Raw genomic sequence first — 24313 nt, forward strand, 5'->3', positions numbered from 1 at the left:
AATCTATCAAACAGATTAGCTCACATTAAATTCACATCTCATTTAATAAAAAATATTTAGAGATGTAAAATGTAAAAACAAGAGGTGTATCTCATGCAGCCAGTGTAGTTACATGATCCCAACATGATTTTGAGTCAATTGGTCACATGACCTGGAAGCTATTGAGCTAACATGCTAATATTTACATATAAAAATTAAGTGCAACTCCACCAGTTTCCCACATTTGAGGCCTACATTACCCATAATGCATCAGAGCCACTAAGTGAGATCACTGCAGGTGAATCATTATTTATTATTAGATGACATGCAGCTTCATCCTACTTGTTTCACATACACAGCAGTTCTCCCCAAACTGGTGGAATGACCCTTTACATGACACCAGCTGCTGACACAGCGCCCTCCAGTGGCCGTTAGTGGACTTCAGAGAATGAAACGTCACCAGTCAGAGTCAAACACACTTTTATTCTCACAGACAGTTCAGACAGATACAATCATCCAACAAAGTGCTTCAGCCAAACTCAACAAAGTGCAACAGTCAGCGGCGTCTCTTCACCTCCGCCAAAGAAAGAGCTTCAAACACGTCGGTCAGGAGTTAAACTCAAGGGAACATTTAGAGGGAACAAACTCAAGGAAACATTTAGAGGGAACAAACTCAAGAGAAGCTTTGTGTTTAATTTATAGTCACATTTCACTCTCAGAAAGCCGACGTTAAAAACAAGTCCAACATCCACGAACACGACGACGAACTCTGAGCTGATAGAAAATACAAAAATATATCCGACTGACTCGCTCGACTCTTCGTCCTCTCAGCTGACACTTGATGCTACAACAGGAAGGCCTTCAGTTATTCTGGACACAACAAGTCACATGTAAAAATACTCTGTTCACTGAAGTGTGTAAATACATCATGAAGGGCAGCAAGAGACAAGAAACGTCTTCAAAGAGCAAACCAGGTTATTTTATCCACTGATGCGTTCTCATATACAGTCAGTCAGTCAGTCAGTCAGTCAGTCGTGTGACTAATGAATCATCATAAATGTTACAAACCGGCTGTTCAGAGAAGTTTATTCACCTCCTCCTTCACCTGCTGATCGAACGTCAGGTGAAGGTGAAGTGAGGAACGAAGATGTTTGATGTTCTGACTTTTTATTTTAAAACATTAAACAGAAATAAAAACAGCTGCTGCTGAAAATTCACCTTAAAAGAGAAAAGTTTGTTGTTGTACCGACATTTTAATCTAATGCGATTGTTTAAGAGTTTGTGGGAGAAACAAACTAAACTAATATTTAATTAACCATCAACACTTGAAAACTTTTCAGGTTAAAACGTCCCAAAATAAAAAACAACCTTGTTTTCTCTCTCAGGAGTTACGACACAGATTAAACCTGAAACGCGTCACAGCAGCAGCACGACTTTTAAAGACTAACGGATGAAATTCATCTCGGCTGGTTTGTATTATTGATGTTGATGAAGTTGAGAATCGTTACGTGAAGACGTTTTTAAAGAACAAATGAAGCAACAAGCAGCTCAGCTCAGCTGTCGAACATCTTTTCTTTAACTCAAAAGTTCACGTTGTTAAAAATAATTGTAACTGATTGTTCAGATGTGATGAATCAAAGAGCCTGAATCAGAAATCCTCAACAGGCATTTTGGATTTGTAAAAACTCTACAAAGATGATGTTGTTGTGTTAATCATGATTGACTGACTGCATATAAAGAAAGCAGGAACCTTCAGACGCCCTGACGGAGGACAGACGGCTGAAACTGTTTGTTGGAGAAGAAACGAGAAACATCAAGAGTTCATGTCGAAGCTCAAAGTGACCTGAAACCTTCAGCGGTCACAAACCAAACTGTCAAAGATTAAGTATGAAGTGTAAAATAAAAACTCAGGGGCGCTCGGTGTCCGTCACATCAGCCCTGACCGTTGCTGCTGATGTTGTTCTTGCTGTTCTTGGACGTCTTGGTGCTGCTGCCACCCTGAGGCAGCTTCTGGTCGTCTCCGGTGAGCAGAGCTTTAATCTCAGAGGGGATCTTCCCCTGATCCATGGCTGAACACCACTGCTTGTACTGAGGACGGAAACACAACAAAGAAGAAACATTAATGCTGTTTGTCTTAACAAAACCAATGTAATCACCATGGTAACAGATGCTTCACGGCTAACATGTTAGCAGACATTTAATCCAGACGTGGACAGACGCAGTTAAACCAGGAGATAGATCCCTTTAATCACCAGTGACACTGTAATGAGTAACATCATTCACCGATAATGTTCCTGATGGAGTGAGTCCACCACCGCCCTCACCAGGAGTCCCTCAGCTGTTTCTTACCTCGCAGACACGCCGGAGGGTTGAGATGCAGTAAACTCCTTTAAGTCTTCACATCAGGAACACGACGACACGACTCAGGGAACCAATCAGGCTTCTGATTGGTGGGCGGCAACGCGGCCGGCACACCGTGTGAGAACCGACACCGGTGTCACGGTGTTCAGTGAAATGAAGTCGAAATAAAGTGACATCGACTGACAGCAGACGGTCTGAACAACGGGGGAGTAATGATGATAAAAATAATAATAATAATAATAATAATGACGGTTTCTTTAGAACATTTCTGTAATTCTTGTTTTCTCTATTTTATCAGACCTGCATGTTGAAGTTTCATCGAGTCTGTTCACACCTGGTGTTAATATTTGTCTTAATGTGATGTCACTTCCTGCTCTGTATGAAACAAACCCGTCCATCACTGAGACAAACAGACTCCATGTTTCTACTCAAAGACAGAAAGAAGTTCATGCAGAACATTTGCTGAATTTACAAGAAGGAACAAATAAGTCAGAGTCTGTCAGAGACAGAGTTTCACTACGTTACAAAGTTTGTTTTAACTCAACAACTCTTAAAATCACCACATTTGTTAAGGGAGTCTGGTGATGTTGTGGTTACTGGTTCAATGAAACAGACGGTGTGTTCACAAACATCTGCTGCTCACACTGGCAGGCTAACAGAGACCAAACATGACCAATACACTTGTATTTAGAGCCGTCAGCTTGAGTTTGGTTCCCCTGAGACCTGTCGGGTTGATGTGGGCTTGTATGAGGTATTTATCTCTGCTCAGTGTTTTACCTGCAGTAGATGACCGTCATCTTGCACTGGTGTGGAGAAGCAGAACATTTAGCATTTAATTTTAGCCAAATATACTCCAAAAAAGTCCCACCTTTAAAATACATATATCTGTTTAAGTGTACAGTAAATTTGATAATCTATGGTGCTTTAAGTTGCCGTTTAACAGCCTTTTCTTTGCACTACATTGCGTCTGTGCGTAGGAATACAGACGTTGTACGGTTGAGCAAATGTAGTGTCAAAGGAAAAGGCTGTTTAACGTCAACGTAAAGCACCAACATCGTTACAGATATAGTGCACACTGAAACAGATATATATATTTTAAGGCAGGACTGAGTGGCTAAAATGTTTTGCTGGTTCAGTTTCAGCAGTACGAAGCTCGACTTCCTGCCAGCGCTCTGTGCTGCGTCTCCACACCAGCTGGGAGATGATGTCGTCCACTGCAGGTAACACACTGACGGGGGATAATTACCTCATACAACATGAAAACACCTGAACTACCCCTTTACAGGCAGGTGTAACAACATCAACAGTTATCAGTTAGTATTTATCTCATGATCTGATCTGTGACATTAACTGCTGAGAAAATAGATCCGGAGGGGCTCAGTCAGTCAGTGAGCATCAGTAATGAGTCAGTGTTAACAAATGCATTCAAGAGAAACACTTTACCATCTCCAGCTCCTCCCGCAGGGCGCAGATGGCTCTCTCCTTACTGGACACCAGTTCCTCCAGGTACTGGTACCTCAGCTTCTTCCTCGCTCGGCACTCCCTCGCGCTCTGACGGCTTCGCTCCAGTTTGGCCTTCAGGTCAATTTTTGCAGGTTTGCGTCCTCGTTTGCCAGGTTTCTTCACTTTACCAGCCACCATCTGAAAACACAGTGATGTTATTAATCTAGAACGGGAAGTTAATGAGGAGTCCATCTTAACACGTCTCCAACACTCAGTACGTCTCCCTGCTGTCATCACCTGGTCAGGTCAGTAGACATGTTCTACCATCATAAGATCAGAGGACGACAACACAAACACGAGTCAACAGCTGATCCAGAATACAACAACCAACAGTCATCGTCTGTAATCCAATATTATTCATATCAATATTATTCATGAGGCTCAAGGCTCCTCCAGATGAGCTGCAACAAGGACCGTTATTTCCCAACCGGACCTGACTGACCCCATTTTAGATTTATATTCAATTATATTTTATTTATTCTGTCTGTCCCTTTGTAATGTTGCATTGTTGTGGCTGTATGTATTTATTTAATTAATATATTGTGTCTGTGTTGTATTGTGTGTTTTTGTGAGTTTATGTTGATTTCTACTGAAACAGGATAATTTTCCTTACAGATTAATAAAGTACTCTGTGTTTCTAACACATGAAGTTATTATGATATAACCAACAGGCCAAAGAACAACAGCACAATAACACTGAGTTATACTCTCTAACTATGATCAGTGAAGTGTTAAACTATTTAAACATCACAGCTACATTTTATCCGACACGACTTAAACTATTATAACTAACTAGTTTAACTAGCTGTGTTATCAATGTAGCCGCAAACACAACGAGCACGCTAGCCTAGCAACAGCTAGCTAGCCAGCTAACAGTAGTTAGCTGAGTATATGTTCTTATTCTGCCTCACTTAGCTTCACAAGCTCGTTACCATGAGGACAGTCGGTGGCCCTGACACCAGCCTCACCACCCAGCGGACAGTAAACTCGTGTTGTTTCAGATGAACCGTCGATAATCAGCCGCGAGCCTCTCACCTTGTTATCATCCATGTTGGTGAACGCTACCGCGCAGGCAGCTAGCTCCCGTTAGCTACACTCAGCTAACAGCTCGGGATGCAGCTGAGACACAGAAAGTGTGAGGACACAAAGTTAAAGTGAGTCCGCGTCCACAACAAGCACACAGACAACAGCGAACACAGGTTATTAGTGAGGCTGTTCGTCTGTTTACATCGTGTTTCCTGCTGACGTAACGCGCTTACGTCAGCTGAGCGCCGAAGACACGCCTCTTCCGGTTTGTCCCACAGCACATAAACCTTTGTAGTGACTGAAGACAGATAATGTGCTGATCCTGGTGGAAAGATCACTTTTAAATCAATAAAGTGTCAGTCTGTCATCAGACTAATGAAGTAGACTGTGAGAAGATAGTCTGTATTTATATTTTCATCTTTTTTTAACTTTCTTTTTACTCTATTAACTATGAACCGGAGCTCTCAGACGTTTGACGTGTTTACATTTTAAACATTATTTTTTTGGAAGATTTTTAAACATTAGTCTCAAGTTTGCTGTCTGCACGTTGTGTGAATTTCAGCTGTTCACTGTTCACATTTGATGTCTATAAGACTTCCTGTTTAAATAAACGGTTACATTGTTAATCAACAGTCCAGTTCAGTAACAACAAAGTTAAGTTTAAAGACTGTTGTTGAACTTCTTTCATAACTTGTTCACAAAGTTCACTTTGATCCAGACGCTGTTAAATGTCCTGGATGTTGTTGGTTGCCATGGAGAAGGCGATGAAAAGAGACAAGATCACGGTGAACGACCGTCAGCTGGCGTGTGATCTGAACTTTTAAAACCAGAATTTGTTGGAGAGGTTTTGATGAGTTTATTAAAAGGCACCATTTTGACTGGAGAAGTGATGTTGAGGCTCAGTTGGTCTGACACACTGATAGAAACATATGAGGTCTGATACAGTGAAATAATTTACATTCAGCAAAGAAGCAAACAAAATACTTAGTTTGTGTCTCTGTGGTCGTTTTGTGTTGTTTTGTGGCCGATGTGTACGTACCTCCTGGGTCACTTACATTTCAAAATGGCCGCCATTTCAGCCATTATTTACCTGAGAACGTCGTCATCCAGGTTGATTTTGATCGTTCAGATGTTTCCATCAGAAATCCATTTTATCTGCTGAACCTTCCTCCATTCACTCAGAACACTTTAAGACTGATGTGAAAATAAACACGACTTTGTTTTAGGAAAATCCTTTATTAGAAATGATGTTAGCTGTTAGCTGTCAGCTGCAAGTGGCTGAGCACTTGTGTGGTGCATGGCCCTTTTTAAATGAACTCAGACCTCTCTGTAAAACAACATCATGCCGACTGACTCTTTAAACTTTTCTTCTTCAGGCCTTTTCTAAAGTGTTTGGCACCACGCCGGACGACCTCGACATGCACGTCATCTACGACGTTTCTCACAACATCGCCAAAGTAGAGGAGCACGTGGTGGACGGGAGGCAGAGGACGCTGCTGGTCCACCGCAAAGGATCCACCCGAGCTTTCCCCCCGCACCACCCCCTCATCCCTGTAGACTACCAGGTACAGACTCATCAACAAACTGTTGAATCAGGTTTTAAAAGTGCTGCTGGAGATCTGACTCTGCGTCCATCGATGTTTCATCCTCTTGTTTCAGCTCACAGGTCAGCCGGTGTTGATCGGAGGGACGATGGGAACCTGCAGTTACGTCCTCACAGGGACCGATCAAGGCATGACGGAGACGTTCGGCACCACCTGTCACGGAGCGGTACGAGTCTCTAGTGTCCTTACGTTTTAAAACAAGCTGCTGCAGTTTTTATCCAAGTATATATATTTTAGACAACCTTAAAACAAAAACCTAAAATAAAACAAAGTGGAATGAAAATAAGCAGTAAAAAACTCAACTAAAACGAGCAAACACAAAGATCAAACTAAAATGTGCATGATTACAATATATATATATATATATGTGACTATTTAAGAAAACTAGGCGTCATGTGTGTAATCACAGTGTCATCTTATCGGCCCGTCATATTAGCAGAGATGTTTTTGTTGGAGTGATGTCCTGTTTCAGTTTAAAGCCTTTATGGGTCCATACCGATGACGTGCCGGTGTTCTGGTGCATCCATAACTTCAGGTTCTGTTGTCAGAACCAGAACAAACCTGCAGAGTCACTGTGTGTTCAGGATATCAGAGGATCAGAGACAGAAAGACAACAGAGCAGTTCAGACTGCAGCACTGACAGTCATCTCCACTTGTTGTGATCGGTCCGTCAGTCACTGCTGGATGAAGCTCTCCTCTCCACTCCACCTCCCAGTAACACGGCCCAGTCAGAGCCTCTCCACCCACCAGCTGATGGTGCTGCTTCAACCTCTCTGGATCACCAGGACACAGCTGATCCTCTCAACTCCTCCACCTTTCACCACCCCCACCTGATGAGAGAAGCAGAGAGAGCAGCAGATACATGAGTGTTGACAGAGACTCCCTCCATCAGCTGTCAGTCAGTGATATAAAGACCAGCAGGACTTCAGTCCTGTTCAGACCACAAGTGGAGCGGCTGTGTCCCTGAACGCATCATCACTGCAGAAACACTGTGATGATGATTGACTGCTGTTAAAAACCAGTCTCAGTCACACCTGAATATTTCATCTGCTTTGAAACATTACAAATATGTAAATATGGAGTCTGTTGTAAAATGTGTGGAGCAAACAAAAGACAGATGGACAGATGAATATATGATGTTAAAGCTCCTACATGTTCACACACAGACTGACAGTCCAACATCAGCTGTGGTTACTGGACTTCAGCACAGCTTCTGCTCTGTACAAACACCACATGGTTACTAAATGTAATGATGGTTCTCTGAAATCAGAGCAGTGATCTGCAGGCTTCAGTCAGACTGATCTGTACGGTGGCCCTGAAGGTCCAAACACACCAACATCTCACATTACAGAAAAGGTGGGACAGCGTTCTTGTTTGTAATTGGACAGAACCAGAGTCCCTGTGGACACTTTGATGTTTGTGAAATGTTGTTGTGTTTTGACCTTCAGGGCCACCGTAGACCTGAGAGCTGTGACACAGATCAGCTGATCAGTTCTTTAGTGTTTTAGAGAGATCACGTTTGATGAATGAGGACGACTGTCTCTACACATCCTGTGATGCTGTCAGCTGTGATCCAGCTTTACTTCCTGTAGACATGAACACAACAACAACAGTCGTCTTCACAACAACTCAACACCAGATCACAACAAGCTTCTGGCTCGTCTGATTGGCTGACTGTTCTCTCTCTGTCTTTCTGTCCAATCATGAAGCCTGTCACCGTTCTCCTCTCACAGCTTCACTGAGGAAAACAGGAAATACTGGATCTTTACTTTGATACTGACTGTGTTCAGTACAATACTGCTGAAACCAGCGTGGACTGACTCCAACCCTCTACTGACCTCAGAGTCTCCAGTCGACAGTGTGGACTGTCCTTCAGGTCAGACAGCAGCTTCACTCCTGAATCCTGCAGGTCGTTGTTACTCAGGTCCAGCTGTCTCAGGTGGGAGGGGTTGGACTTCAGAGCTGAGGCCAGAGAAGCACAGCTGATCTCTGACAACCTGCAGCTCCACAATCTGAATAAAGAATAAATGATGAAGATAAAAATCAATTTATGATCCAATCAGATGTGTTCAGGTTTAAATGTGCAGCTCAACATCACTGTGTCCTAATTAAGGGCGGTCCGATTGTTATCAGACATGTTGGTTCTGAATAGTTTGATGGGCGGTCTCTAAAAGGACCAATCAGAAGAGGCGATCAGATAAACACAGGAGACAGTTTGTGTTTAACACATGCAGCATGGAGAGAAGAGCCACAGCGCTCTCTGCAGTCTGCAGGTGGTCTTGACTTCTACACAGCAGAACAGTGGTTACAGACTGTATGACAGGTGTTACCCATGCCTTCCCCAAGGCAGCGACCCTCTGATGTTTGACTGGACAATAAGTGTCCTCCTAGCTGCCTTCCTGTTATCATCCTCATATGAACTCCTGACCTGTTCTGTCCCTGACAACTCCCCACAGCTCAGGTGAAGGGGAATCTCCCCTCCTCTCACATCCTCACATCTTCTCTACCATACGTTGATATTTGAGTCCAACACTGTTTAATTCCCACCAGTTAGAACAGTGTGTAACTAAAGTGGGCCTGTAAAGACGGACTAGTGAGTAGATGAGTCTCCGTGTTCGCTGTGAGGACGTTTAATGTCCCCGACAACCTCTGTAGTCTCATTCAGACGCTTGTTAGCCGCTAACCGCTAACAGTTTTTAACACATGAAGAGCTTTATAATTAAACTGTGGACATTTAATGATGGATTTTATGTTGGAGAACAAAACGTGTAAATATGTTCAGCCTGTGGTAACCACACACCTTATTTCACACATTTAACTGAAGACACATTCAACTGACTCACAGACTGTAACAGGATGTGCTAACATGCTAACATGCTAACAGGTTTCTGGCTGTAGGACTACAGACTCACCTCTCTATAGGGAGGGGAAGCCCCGCCCCTTCAGGTGGACCTCATGGACCTTATTTCAGTCACAAAGTGTCTGTTTGTTGTAAATAAAGTCAAATCTCATGTAGTTTTGTGTTAAAGCGCTCAGTGAACTACTTGGTCTCACTCAACATACGTCACCAGCAGCAACATGGCCGCCGCCTCAACACAGAAGAAGGTGTGGTCGTACTGACAGCTGCAGTTATGTGAAAGGAGAGTTGGTCAGTTCTGTGAGCTGCTGATATTCAGGACGACTCTACAAGGTTTCAGTCAGCGTTAAACCAGACGTCACTTAACCACTGTCGGCTGTGTCGTCTTTATAATTACAGATTTTCACTCTTATATTTTATTAGTTTGATGACAAACTGAGACTTTCTGGAGAAAATGTTTCTTTTAAACTGACAAACATCATATGTGAGATTCATGACACAATTCAAACCAGAGCAGAAAATTATTTGTGTCATTTCTTCTGAAATCAGGTCCCAGGTGGTCGACCAGAGGGGGCGTGGCTTCACCTGCCTATTGTGGATCATCGTCATGGTGACATCATCCTGTCAACACAACATTCACCCACCTGTTCACATCAACACAGATTAATAACATGCTGCTGATCTCAGTCAGGTCTGGGGGGTGTTCCAGAAAGGAGGTTCAACAAACTCTGAGTCTATCCCTGAACTCTGAGTTGACTTACTCTGAGATGGGAAACTCTGAGTATCCGGTTCCAGAACGGCTGATCTGAATTAGTTCAATCAACTCTGAGTATGTTCACCTCGAGTTACGCGCGTGCACAACCACTATAAAAAGCCATCGTCAATGGAGCCCTGATACCACGATCGTCACCATGACATCAGACAAAAAGAGATCGAGTTATTTTACACCCATGGAGCTTGAGGTCCTAATGCAGGCATACGTAGAATATTATGGAAGAATTATCCTATCTTTATTCAAGAGCGTAGATTTTCAGTTTAAGAGCATGATTTCATTCCTTTTCAGTGACACAGCTCCTTCTCGCGCTCAGATTTATTCTCCTTGCACTCATATTTTCTGCTCGCACTTGGATGTCTGCTGCTTTCTTTCAAAATGTGTGCTTGAACTCAAAAATCACATGCTCGTGCTCACATTTCTTCTGCTTGCACTCAAAAATTTCGCTCGCATTCAAATATGTCCTGCGCTCGCTCAGATCTAAAGTCTGCGCGCTCAAAACTAATGTGCACGCACTCAGAACAAGCACCTCCTCTCAGGTTGAGGAGTCTGCTCAGACTCAAGGCTGTCACTCCTCGCGCTCAAAATATTGTGCTTCACCAGCCAATAGGGGACAGCTAGAGTGTGGACCAATCAAATGACGGATGCCGCCTTGGGTGCGTTCCTTTGCACTTTTTTGAGTGCTCCGTAGGGGCGGGTGTATGGTCTGTTTGTAAAACTGCTTCTCTCAAAATACACCAGTTTACCATATTAGCAGCTATTTGAATCGTCACTTATTTAAGACGCCAGCATATTTATGTATAATTATTCTTAAGTAATCGTAAAACGAGTTATCGTAGTTTAGATTCTCTTTCTCATTCAATATTAGCAGAAATATGTTATCTAGTGTGAATACTCACAAAATAGTGTACGTGTTACGATGGCCGAGTGGTCAAGGCCAATGGCAAGTTTCGCATTTTAAACCATCGGACGTCGGTTCGCATCCCGGTATGTGACCATGGTGACTGACCCAGAGTTTCAGTTACCTCTCTTTCTGGAACGGAAAACCCAGAGTTTCCCTCATCTCAGGGTTAACTAACTCTGAGTTTTCACATAACCCGCTTTCTGGAACACCCCCCTGGAGTTATAGTGTGTGTGTGTGTGTGTGAACCGAAGGAAATTTAAAACTTCTGTTCTAGATTTAAATTTAATATAAACAGAGAAAAAACACATGAACTGACCCCAGAGTCTCCAGTCGACAGTTTGGACTCTCCAGTGCAGCACACAGACGCTTCACTGCTGAATCCTGCAGCTTGTTGAAGCTCAGGTCCAGCTCTCTCAGGTGGGAGGGGTTGGACTTCAGAGCTGAGGCCAGAGAAGCACAGCTGATCTCTGACAAACTGCAGCCCCACAATCTGAATAAAGAATAAATGAAGAGAGTTCAGAAGACAATGTTCCTGCTTGAAATCATTCAGAGTTTAATCTGTTCAGAGCTGAACACGTTTAGAAAATGAAGGTCCAAACACCTGAACCCAACAGCTGCAGGTTCAACACTGTCAGATACACAAAGTGAACCAGAGCTTCATTAATATTAATGACAACGTGCTGCTGCTTCAATAAAGACGTGGTGACTCCACCTCTTAAACTCTGCAGCTCCACCAGAGGCTCCATCGATACAAACTCATGTTGTGCAGCCAAACAGAAACCAACAGGAACTGACTGCAGATCTGATTCTACTGTTTCAGATCAGAATCATCCCGAGTTTAAATATTTCAGTCAGTATAAACGTCACATGTCATCACAAAGCTTCAGTTTGTTCTTGTCTGACAGAGAAGAAAACACTGGTTTCTGTTTTTATTCACAGAAGCACGAAGGAATCAAATGATTCAGAGTTCAGAGAGAATCAACCAGTGATGAATGTTTCATGTTATATTACATCTGTTTAAATATGAAGCTGAACACGACGCTCAGAGTCCATCAGCATCAAACCTATGAGGTCAGATCCTTCAGACCTGATGACATGAAAACTGAGACTCACACAGTTCTGAATAATGTTGTGAACGTGTGAACAAAGGTTTCAAATAAACATTCAGATGTGATTTAAACACGTGAAAACAACAATAACATGTCTGAAATAATGCTGTCACATGTATCACTGACATCAGCAGTGTGATATGTTCAGTGTTATAAAGTTTGTCTTCAGAGGTTCAGTCAACACGTGCAGTGTGTCCAATCAGAGGACATTAAGTTACATTCATGTGTCTTTTGTCCAGCGTGACTTTAACATCATCAAAGATTCAACACTTTCTATTCAGAGGTTTAAATGTGAGTGGGGCCACACCTTTCTGATGTCAGACTAGGACGCTCTGTGTCCAACAGTGTCTGTCACTTTAAACCAACAACACAACATTAACACACACCTCGCTGTGTGATTGGTCACCTGAGTGCAGGTGAGAAAGGAGGCGGGGTTTGAATTTCTCTCTCAGCTCTTTGTTCATTTGTCCCACAACTATTTCTGTCACTGTTCATATGAACAACTGAGTGAAACACTGAATGTCTTCAGGAGAGACTGTCTGAACATGCGACACCTTTTCTCCACATTGAAACCATCGTTGTGTCTCCAGCAGCTCTTCACTCCACCTTCGGCTGTTTGGACCAGCTGTGAACACTTGGAGCTCCAGGTGTGTTCAGACAACACGTCGTACCACTGAGCTTCTTCTACAAATATCCAACCAGCAGCTCTCAAAGAAAACCAGTTCAGTGGATTTGAAACAGAAGTGAGTCCAACATCCTGCTTCTGTCCGCTGATGCACAGTGAGCATGAGAGCCAGGTGACCTCTGAAGCTGCCTCTGGTGCACAACTGACCACAGTTACTGAGAAGAATTACTTCAGAGCTCCAGCACCGATCCATCTCATCCTACTCGCTGAGGAAATGACGTGAAGGACGCTGCAGAGGAATTATGGGATTGTTCCCGAGGAATTGTGGGAATTGTTGTCGGATGTACGGACTCTAAGCAGCCTGGGACGCCATTTTAATCACACGACAGACTTCAACGACCAAACAGAAACGTTCTGCACCATCGATCCACCTTCAGCACAAAGAGCAGCTCTGACTCACACACATAGAAAGCTGTAATCAAAGCTCAGATCTTCATCACCATCACCTCCATCAACACACAGCTGACTGACTGTGAGCTTCATCCTCCATCATCTTCATCACTGATCAGACGTGCACTGAGCTCTGTGTGTGTGTGTGTGTGTGTGTGTGTGTGTGTGTGAACTGAAGGAAATGTAAAACTTCTGTTCTAGATTTAAATTTAATATAAACAGAGAAAAAACACATGAACTGACGTCAGAGTCTCCAGTCGACAGTTTGGACTCTCCAGTCCAGCACACAGACGCTTCACTGCTGAATCCTGCAGGTTGTTTCCTCTCAGGTCCAGCTCTCTCAGGTGTGAGGGGTTGGACTTCAGAGCTGAGGCCAGAGAAGCACAGCTGATCTCTGACAAACTGCAGCTCCTCAATCTGAATAAAGAATAAATGATGAAGATAAAAATCAATTTATGATCCAATCAGATGTGTTCAGGTTTAAATGTGCAGCTCAACATCACTGTGTCCTAATTAAGGGCGGTCCGATTGGTGTCAGACGATGTTGGTTCTGAATAGTTTGATGACAAACTGAGACTTTCTGGAGAAAATGTTTCTTTTAAACTGACAAACATCATATGTGAGATTCATGACACAATTCAAACCAGAGCAGAAAATTATTTGTGTCATTTTTTCTGAAATCAGGTCCCAGGTGCTCGACCAGAGGGGGCGTGGCTTCACCTGTCTATTGTGGATCATCGTCATGGTGACATCATCCTGTCAACACAACATTCACCCACCTGTTCACATCAACACAGATTAATAACATGCTGCTGATCTCAGTCAGGTCTGGAGTTATAGTGTGTGTGTGTGTGTGTGTGAAACTGTTCTAGATCTAAATTTAATATAAACAGAGAAAAAACACATGAACTGACGTCAGAGTCTCCAGTCGACAGTTTGGACTCTCCAGTCCAGCACACAGACGCTTCACTGCTGAATCCTGCAGGTTGTTGTAACTCAGGTGCAGCTCTCTCAGGTGTGAGGGGTTGGACTTCAGAGCTGAGACGACGACTTCACAGTGAGTCTCTGAGAGTCGACAGTTCTTCAGTCTGTGAATACAGATAATAAAACATTTAAATGTGATAAAATCTGAGTCTTTACTCTGAAAACAGACTCGATACATTTTGCATCACAAAGCACATGAACATGAGCAGCTGTAGCTCAGCTGGTCAGTTGTTCAGCTGAGCTGGTCAGTCACTGATCACAAGGTTTGTAGTTTGAAACTTGAGCTCCTCCGCTCCACATGAGCCTCCAGACTTTGACCTGCCTGAGGAGATCAGCTGGGCTGAATCAGTGCCCCATTTTAAATCCCCTCAAAACACACCTGTATAAAACGGCTTTTAACGGCTGATTGTGATGATGTCATCTTTGTGTGATTTTGCTTTGACATGTTTGTGTTTGTCCGTTTCCTTCATGCTGCTGTCTTTATATTTATATCTGTAATTGTCCCTGTAGTACTTTTCTTGTGACTCTTTCATTGTTGTGCTGTTTTATTTGTGTCCAACAAACTGATGTCACTGCTTTTAAAGTGCCACATAAATAAACAGAAACACATGTTGAAGTGTCCTTGAGGGAAATAATGAAGCAGAAATGACAGTTTGGGACAAAAGTGTTGAAATCAGTGAGACGTGAACGTGTCAGATGTTAGTTTACAGGCTGCTGTGATTTATATTGGTTCAGCTTCATGTTCACATGATGATCAGTGAACTGTGAAGTCACTGTAGGTTGTAACTGCACTCGTATGTATTTACTCAGTTATGTGTTTGTGTGTATTGTCTCAGTCTTTGATGCATTTTATTCTGTCGCTGCTTTTCATCTCCCATTTCATTCATTTAATGCCTCCCACTGCACAAACACAAGAATTACAACTAAACATTGTGTTATCATCATTTTAGGAGCTGAATGTTTTGGAAACAAGACGACTTCATGTCATTTCTACTCTGAGCTCGGTGATGATCATTGATTCAATCAGCAGGTTTAATACTTGTTTTGGTAAACGTGTATAGTGTCGAGCTTTTATATTATTCATGTGTGTAAAGTGTTGATCTTTAATACTGAAGGCTTCAGCTTCACCTCACTTTATAATGTTTAACACATCTGGACTTACAAAGCCTTTCTGCAGTTCCTCACAGCTGGAATCAGTCTCCATCGTCCCTGTTCTGATGTGATGTACTTCTGCAGGTCCAACTCATCCAGAACCTCCTCTGACATCTGCAGCATGTAGGCCAGAGCTGAGCAGTGGATCTCAGAGAGTTTCTTCTCTGATCTGTTCTTTGACTTCAGGAACTCTTGGATCTCCTGATGGACTGAGTGGTCGTTCATCTCCATCAGACAGTGGAAGATGTTGATGCTTCTGTCAGGAGAGACATCATCTCTGTTCATCTCCTTCAGGTTGTTGATGGCTCTCTGGATGATTTCTGGCCTGTTGTCTGTCTGACCCAGCAGGCCTCCTAAGAGTCTCTGGTTGGACTTCAGAGAGAGGCCATGAAGGAAGCGAACAAACAGGTCCAGGTGGCCATTTTTACTGTCGAGGGATTTCTGCATGGCGCTCCTCAGGAAGTCATCCAGGGATGAGTCACAGATCTCATGGTCATCAACACTTCCAACAAAAAACTTAGAAATCTTGTCAAGAAAAGACTTTGGTTCTCCCAGGAAGTCCTCCACCACCTCTGTGTTCCTGCTGGTGTGACAGTGGAACATGTAGACTGCAGCCAGAAACTCCTGAACGCTCAGATGAACAAAGCAGTAGACTGTTTTCTGGAAGATCACACTCTCTCTTCTAAAGACCTCTGTACAAACTCCTGAGTACACCGAGGCCTCTGTGACATGAAGACCACACCGCTCCAGGTCTTCTTGGTAGAACATGATGTTTCCTGTCTCCAGATGTTCAAACGCCAGCCTCCCCAGCTTCAGAAGAACTTTCCTGTCAGCCTCCGTCAGCTCCTGTGGACTCGTCTCACGTCCCTCATCGTACTTCTGCTTCTTCCTCTTTGTCTGAACCAGCAGGAAGTGTGAGTACATGTCAGTCAGGGTCTTGGGCAGCTCTCCTCTCTGGTCTGTAGTCAACATGTGCTCCAGAACTGTAGCAGTGATCCAGCAGAAGACTGGGATCAGACACATGATGTGGAGGCTCCTGGAGGTCTTGATGTGTGAGATGATTCTGCTGGACAGATCTTCATCACTGAACCTCCTCCTGAAGTACTCCTCCTTCTGGGCGTCAGTGAAGCCTCGTACTTCTGTTACCCTGTCGACACGTGAAGGAGGGATCCGATTGGCCGCTGCAGGTCGGGAAGTTATCCAGACGAGAGCCGAGGGAAGCAGCTTCCCCTCGATGAGGTTTGTCAGCAGCGCGCTGACTGATGACTTCTGTGTGACATCAGACACGACCTCATGGTTCTTGAAATCCAGTGAAAGTCTGCTTTCATCCAGGCCGTCAAAGATGAACAGAAGTTTACAGCCAGCGAGCTTCTCTGCTGTCACCTTCTGTAATGTTGGATGGAAAACATGGAGCAGCCTGAGAAGACTGTACTGCTCATCTCTGATCAGGTTCAGCTCCCTGAACAAAAACACAACCAGCAGACGGACATCTTGGTTTTCGGAGCCCTCGGCCCAGTCCAGAGTGAACTTCAGCACCGAGAAGGTTTTTCCAACTCCAGCGACGCCGTTGGTCAGAACCACTCTGATGCGTCTCTGTTGGTCAGGTGAGGCTTTAAAGATGTCGCAGCACCTGATTGGATCGTCATGGAGGGCCTCCATCTTGGAAACTGTCTCCAGCTGCCTCACCTCATGTTGGGTATTAACCTCTTCACTCTGTCCCTCTGTGATGTAGAGCTCAGTGTAGATCCTGTTGAGGAGGGTTCCACTTCCTGTTCCATCACTTCCTGTTCCATCACTTCCTGTTCCATCACTTCCTTCAGTCACACGTTCACATCTCCTCCTCAGACTGATCTTGTGTTCATCTAAAACCTCCTGAAGACCAACTTTCACTGAAAAGAGACAAATGTTGGAGAAACTTTGACAATCTGTGGATTATTTTCATGATCAATAACAATCATCAGTATCAGAAGATATAAAGTTTGAGTGTCTTCAGGTCTTTTCATTGACTTTGTGTGTCATCGAGACAATCTAGTAATTTGTCCTGGTGTTGGTCTGATGCCTCCTGAGTCTCTAAATAAATGTAGTGACATGTAGAAGGCGAGATGTTTAAAGCAACATGATGTAACTTTGTGAGGTTAAAGTAGCAGCTTCAGAGCCGTGTTGATGGTCCAGTGTGTTGTAACAGGTGAACGGTGTCTCTGTCACTTGTAGGATCGCAGCCTTACATACGTGTTGACTTCAACACGCAACATTGTGATGATGTCATGAGTTGTGTTTGTAGTCAGCGCCTATATTACGTCTGACAAACTGTTACACACCTGGGATTTGTTTTTACTACAGTGGTGTTGCACTCACAAACTGTGGGGGGCGCCAAATCACACAACATGACAATTTCTACATAATGTGGCTTTAACATGTTCAGACGTTCAGTCTGACTCGGTGCAGTTTGTCTCTGACTGTCTGTCCACAGTCCAGCTGTTGTTCTGGGTCTCACCTCCACACTGGGGACAGGAGGAGTCTCCTGGTGAAGCAGACTGGTCCCAGTCTGAGGTGATGCAGCGTCTGCAGAACCAGTGTCCACAGCTGGTAGAGACCGGATCCTTCAGGACGTCCTGACACCGAACACAGCAGGTGGGCTGCTTCTTCACAGAGACATGACTCCTCTTCCTCTCTCTGTGAACACATTTCTTTATAACTACAGTGATTTGATGATTGTTGTTAGAAACATCAAGATCTGGTCGACACTGTTGAGAAGCTCAGACGGTCACAGAGAAAAGTCAAAGTGTCGATACTTTTCAGCTTGAATTCAGCATCAGTCTGTCATGAAAATGATGTGTGAAGATTATCTCTCAGAACAAAACGTGTCAGTATCATAAACTTGTGTTTGTCACAGACATTATTTTCTGCAATAATCCAAAATCCAACTCAAACATCTCTCAGGCTTTTTGTGGAGGGAGCCAGAGCGATGCTAACTTCAGGGTCAGCCTACAAAAACACGTCATGGTGACACCAATCTATTTCATCCTGGTGAGATGTGTTAGTGTCCTCCAGGATCTGACTGAGTTCAGACATGTTAGTGTTCAGGAGACTTTCAAAGAGTTTCTGTTAGTGTGTCTTCAGTCCTGGAGCCTGATGTTACTCTACAGCAAAACATTACCAGCAGACACTCAATGAGTCCGTCTCAGTCCTCTTACTTTGTGTCTGATGGTCCAGGTTCAGTACTTAAGTCTGGAGGTTGATCTCTGGACCAGTCACTCTTCATAGAGGGACAGATGGATCCTGGAGACTCTGCTCTCTGTCTGCTGGACTGAACTCTGCAAACACCAACATGTTTTTATTCACATCACATGAATCCTTCATCAATAAAGTGATTTAAGAAGCTCTACATACACAAACTGCTGCTGCTGTCCATAAAAAGGAGGTTTAAAGTTTCTGTTTGTCCTCTTAGATCAGATTACAGATTTATAGCAGACACACAGAGGAACATGAGGCGTCAAGAGTCTTCAACATGGACACAAAAGACATTTTAGTGGACATTTGAAGACATGAACACAAAATCAACTAAACAAAGATGTGATCATCACTGAAAAATGAGTCATATAAATGAGTTAGTATCAGCTGTCTTACTTTGTGTCTGATGGTCCAGGTTCAGTACTGAAGTCTGGAGGATGACCTTTGGACCGGTCACTCTTCATAGAGGGACAGATGGATCCTGGAGACTCTGCTCGGTCCTCCTCTTCCTCCACACAAACACTCATCTTCAGGTCTGAGAGGTGAAACATGAACTGTGAGCTCAGAACACAAGAACCAGGAACAAGTTTGTTAAACACACACACACACACACACACACACACACACACACAAACACACACACACACACACAGTGTACAGCACCACAGAGCGGGTCAGGGTTCTGGTCTTCCCCTCTGGGCTCCTCGTCTTTAGTTACAGCAGTTTGAATGTGTGTTATTCAGCCTATCAGGACTTTGTGTCCACAGAAGAATCAAAGTGTTGACTTTATTCTAACATGTGTGTCCTCTACAGTCCACAGAGACAAACGGACTCACACTCTCACAGTAACATCACAAACACGTTGTTTTAACTCACCTGCTTCACACTTTAGCTCTCCTGCTCCGTCTTCTTCTGTCTGTTCTCTCTCAAAATGGAGTCTGAGGACTGAACACTTTCACTTTCAGCCTCCTTCCTGTTCATGAGTCTGGGTCACATGATCAGTGGTGCTCCTCGGGGTTCTGACTTCTGAGCTTTGTGGGTCTAATAAGGAACCGGGACTGACTTGAGGAGCGGAGACAGATGACTAACACCGGCATTAAAGGCGTCTCCACATGGGACTGACTGACCTCTTGTCATCGGGTCTCTGTGCAGATATACAGCTACATCTCAGTGACGACACGATATCACAGAAAGACTATAATCATGTGTAACGTTTGCCGAATTAACAAGCAGGTCCAAACAGTCCAGAATGTGTTGTACACAGCATTTCACACAGTTCACACAGTTTCTCCTGACGCGATGACTCCAGAAAATGAGCCTTTCTTAAGGGAGTCTGGTGACGCTGGAGTTTGCCTCAGATTCACAGCTTGTTATTGACCAGTAGATGGCGCTGTTCAGTCACGTTCAGGCCAGTTCATGGACTGGAACCCGTCATAAACATGGGGAGATGAAATGAACCGGTCTGTAACTGGTTTACAGTCCTGAACTTTGATCATTGAACCTCCAGCATGTTGCTCTTGTTGTCGTTGCTGCTGGTGAACTGAGCTCCGGCTCCTCGGAACCGGCTCCGGCTGGACTTGCTCCCTCTTCCGTCGCCTTGCAGCAGCAGCACCGTGTAACCACTTTCTGATATCCATTTATATTTTTAGCAAATGTTCGTTGGCGTGTGTTGGCTCGCTGTGAGCTCCGTGCGCGCTTATTTTGACGTGATGAAGACGTCAAGTTGACGTCATCAAGCCTTCAGCTCATAGGTCAACAGGTCAACACCTGACCAATGAGCACACTACTGACCCAAACTGACTGTATGCAAATGATCAACACTGTTTTTGTGATTATTTTGTTTTTATTATATTTTAAATCTAATCCTCACGGTATAGTGACAGGAATGAATATATTAACACACAGATTAATAAAATATAAAGTTCGGAACCAGAAGTTTGGACTGCAGGCGGGTGAGGGCGGGACAGGGGGGGCACAGTAACTTATTTGGGGGGGGGCATAAATACAAGTTCATGCAGAGTTGTAAAACACTTGACTCATAGTAAACGGTGTCGTTAGTGCCGTCACACTGTAGAGCTGCTCCTGTAGATCAGCAGCTCACAGAACTGAACCAGAACTGCAGCTGTCACTATGAGCAGAGTTATTGTGACGTTCATCTTGTTTACAAGCTTTTCTGAGCCCAGTTGGCTCCATGCTGGTGTTGGTTCTGGTGCTGATGAGTTGATGTAGTTCACTGAGCGCTTTAACACAAAACTACGTGAGGTTTGACTTTAACACAACAAACTGACAAACATCATGTGACTCATGACCCAGTTCAGCTGGATCAACATTCGTCTCCTCGTCACTGAACAGTTTCTCTGTGATAACGTCCGATGAGGTCCACAGGAAGGGGCGGGGCTTCAGCTCATTAAACTGAATGAAATAAATGTAATTAATAATAAAGGAGCACGAAGTTTACTGATGAATCTCAGTTTTAAACTTGAGTCAGAAACATTAAAGTCTCTGTAGTTTTCAGGTGTTTTAGTGTCAACAGGACGATCGTCACGTCTGAAAACAGGAAGTTTAAAGTCACAAGTTGTCCTTTTTTCAGGTTTTCTGTCTGTTGTCCTGCTGCTGTGTACCTTAGCCTGACCTTTGACCCCACTGCAGGATGGACCCTGACGTCTGAAGCTGCTGCAGCGTCTGTCCACACGGTGGCAGCGTCCTCTCAGACATGGAGGTGGAGCAGCTGGTGGAGAAGCTCACACAGACAAGATGTTTGAGTTCAGTAGTTTCACCTTCATCACGTCAACATGTTTCACATCCTGAGCAAATATACAACATGTTTAGTTTCACATGAAGTCAGCAGCTGGAGCCCAACATGACTTTAGTCACATGATGATTGGTGCTCTTTTGCTTCATGTGCAGTGATGACAAGTAACTAAGTAGTTTTACTTAAGTAATGTGCGAGAGTATAATGTTGAGGTACTTCACTCCACCACATGTTAGAGACTAATATCGTTCTTTGTACTCCACTACATTTATTTTTGATAACTTTAGTTACTAGTTACTTTACAGATTACATTCTGCATCAGAGCCACATTTTTAAATAAATTAATTTATTGACACAACTTTGATTCTGATCATCAGGAAAATGCTGAAAATCAAACCAATAATCAAACTAAAACTAATAAATTGATTAATAAATACGTCAACATGAAATTAAATGCACCAAAAATAATACGTGAAATAAACGTAGGCATTCATTAATTTATAAAAGGTGACGTGACATGATATTTGTTTTAATTTTATTTTTTGTGTTGGAAAATGCAAAAGGAGAAAAATACAGAAATATACAAGAAGATTTTAAAATAATTAAATAAATATATAAAATGAATAATTAATGTGAAAGTTAACAAACAGGGGAATTATTACAAATGTTAATAAATACAGAGGTGATTTACAACAGAAATATCAGTTATGTCACATTTTATAAATTAATGAATCATCTCTGGTGCATTTAATTGGATATTAATTTATTTATTGAGTCATTTATTCATATTATTTACCAGTATAATAAACACCGTGCATGTATAGATACACATATAAACTCTTTTGATACTGAAGTACATTTAACATCAGATACTTTAAGACTTTTACTCGAGTACTTTTCACTTTTACACAGTAATATTTTAGCCCATTACTCGAGTATGACTTCCGGCTGCTGGTTACAGCGCTGACTGTTAGCTGATGAACAGTTAGCTGCCCAGTTAGCATTTAGCTCAACCTTCATTAGTAGGTCCAGTTGTGAGCTGCCCTGTGCTCCAGTGTGCCAGCAGCCTGTGAGCTGGTGGAGGCTCATCCTGATTGGCTGCGGCTGATTAGCAGGCTGCATGCTGGGAGCCGGCTGGTGTTACAGTAGGAGAGGTGGAGGTGCTGTGGAGCTCACTGGGTGTGTGAGGGAGCAGCAGTGGGTGGCTGCAGCAAAGACCTCACTCAGTGATGGAAAACATTCTTCTCAATGAGTCACAGTCATAAACATGTAAAATCATTACAAATAGATGAAGACAGTCCAAGTCTGAGCTGACTTCACCCGGCGGTATGTGCGGCGCTCTCCAAACCAAACAGCACAAAAATGGGACTCGGCCGGTGATTCTGATGCTTAATTAAATTCTAATACACAGCCGCATGTTTATGAGCCGGATCCAACTATTAGTGCTCGCTGAGCAGCAACTTTTTCCATTATTTGTGAGCAGCTCTTTAAAGAGCACTTCAGACAGGAAACAGGTTACAGCTTCAGAAATCAGTCCCACACAAAGACGCTCAGTATACGCTGCAGATTTTTACTGTGGGAATTAAAAGCCTGTTTAGAAATACGTCTTCGCGCTCTGCACACAAAGTTTAAGTTCTTCCCAGTGGAGCTCATTGTGAACGCCGAGTCGCCAGAAACTCAGAGGCCGTTAAATAAAACTGGCTGAGCGCTCTGCCCGACGTGAATGTTTGAAATACTGTCGACTTCCTCCATGAAACATGAAGCACGGGCCTGTTGGAGGGGGCCGCGCCATTGTTCAAAGACCTGCCCCACTGGACCCAACACAAAGGCCCGCCGCTCCGATGCACAGGAGCCACAGGACGGGTGGAGACTAACCCTCCCTGCGTTATTCAAATATAACAATCATTTATTTAAAGTTTATTCTCCCGACAAACAGCGGCAGCATCTCACCAGAGGAACCCTGATGTTGTTCCCAAAAAAATCTAAATAATGGGATATTTCCACGAAGCTAACGCTGTCCTCTGCTGTGTCGCCTCACGTGCACACTGACGCTGTAGGTTCACCTCCAGCTGAGCGGCAGAGAAACTGACACAGACGCTGCAGATTTGATCTGATTTTTGTGGAGACGAAAGGAAAGACTTTTATGAAAAACTAACTAAATAACGGATTACTTGAGTTGCAGAACTAACACGTTACATTACACATTACAACAAAAAAGTAATCTGAGTACTTTAACAGATTATATGTCAATTTTTTAGGTTATCAGCAGGATGTGACGCATCACGCTGAAGAGACATCCACTGAAGTTAGCATGCTAACCCCGTTAGCCCTGTGTGGGTCCAAAGCTCCCGTGTGCTCACAGTTTTGACCACCTGCTCCATTGCTACCTGCGCTAGCTAGCTAATGGCAGCTACTGTTAGCAGCATTTGGCGCTAACTCTGTTGAAACACTGTTGAAAATTCAATCAGTGTTTCCTTTCTGCCCCGACCTGCTGCTCAGTTTCAGTGTTGGGTGCCGCTGCTCTAAGTAATGAGATCATACAGTGAAGAGTGATTAATGTTCTGGTTGGTTCAGATCACTGTCATCAGCTCACAGGCCCGCCTCACTTCATATTTCTGGCCACTGATTCATCTCTCTGGTCAGCTTCAGAACAAACGCAGTAATTCTGCCATCACGACGTCTTCGTACTCTCTCCAGACAATAATCCTCTCCACCTCCTTCAGCATGTTCGACCCGGTCCGTCCTCATCTCTTCCTGCCAGCTGCTTCCTGAAGCTGCGACAGTACGAGTCTTTATGCCCTGTGGACTTTGAGGCTTGAGGCTTTGCCGCCCGGTGCCCACAGAGAGTTCTTGGAAGGCCGGGGATCCACAAAGCCTCCGGGCCGCCTCAAGCCTTCGGCGCAGGCCACAGACGGTGAACCTGGCAGAGAATGAGACCAGACTGTGGTCAGGTCCAACCCTCAGAGCCGGAGTCAGGACTCCCCTCTGAGTGAAGCAAGTAATC

At 43.8% G+C, this 24313-nt stretch overlaps 3 protein-coding genes across 6 annotated transcripts; 1 reads left to right on the plus strand and 2 right to left on the minus strand.

Annotated features, from left to right (window-relative positions):
* Positions 1 to 442: 442 nt before the first annotated feature.
* Positions 443 to 5105, minus strand: crebl2 (cAMP responsive element binding protein-like 2). The gene is made up of 3 exons (XM_084346350.1): positions 4879 to 5105; positions 3784 to 3981; positions 443 to 2067 (listed from the first exon to the last, which is right to left on the minus strand). Exons 1-3 carry the CDS (start codon positions 4891 to 4893, stop codon positions 1912 to 1914), a joined length of 369 nt encoding a protein of 122 aa, XP_084202476.1. The 5' UTR covers positions 4894 to 5105; the 3' UTR covers positions 443 to 1911.
* Positions 5106 to 6153: 1048 nt separating this feature from the next.
* Positions 6154 to 6799, plus strand: LOC311252305 (RNA-splicing ligase RtcB homolog). Its single transcript, XM_084345360.1, has 2 exons — positions 6154 to 6434; positions 6529 to 6799. Exons 1-2 carry the CDS (start codon positions 6288 to 6290, stop codon positions 6667 to 6669), a joined length of 288 nt encoding a protein of 95 aa, XP_084201486.1. The 5' UTR covers positions 6154 to 6287; the 3' UTR covers positions 6670 to 6799.
* Positions 6800 to 6985: 186 nt separating this feature from the next.
* On the minus strand, positions 6986 to 20077 carry LOC311252304 (protein NLRC3-like; the record flags this gene model as incomplete). 4 transcript variants are annotated; one of them, XM_084345359.1, is made up of 9 exons in its annotated part: positions 18954 to 19133; positions 18521 to 18640; positions 17821 to 17999; positions 15337 to 17215; positions 14105 to 14278; positions 13434 to 13607; positions 11323 to 11496; positions 8312 to 8485; positions 6986 to 7303 (listed from the first exon to the last, which is right to left on the minus strand). In XM_084345359.1, the coding sequence occupies exons 1-9, from the start codon at positions 19106 to 19108 to the stop codon at positions 7291 to 7293; spliced, it is 3042 nt and encodes a 1013-aa protein (XP_084201485.1). In that variant the 5' UTR covers positions 19109 to 19133. The 4 variants fall into 4 exon arrangements, with proteins under 4 accessions (XP_084201485.1, XP_084201484.1, XP_084201483.1 ...); XM_084345358.1 differs by lacking the exon at positions 6986 to 7303 and adding an exon at positions 8159 to 8230; XM_084345357.1 differs by lacking the exon at positions 6986 to 7303 and adding an exon at positions 19434 to 20077 and having other exon boundaries at positions 8260 to 8485; positions 18954 to 19092.
* Between the last annotated feature and the right edge of the window lie 4236 nt (positions 20078 to 24313).

Source organism: Pagrus pagrus (genome assembly GCF_965226575.1).
Source record: "Pagrus pagrus genome assembly, chromosome: 23".
NCBI lineage: Eukaryota > Metazoa > Chordata > Actinopteri > Spariformes > Sparidae > Pagrus > Pagrus pagrus.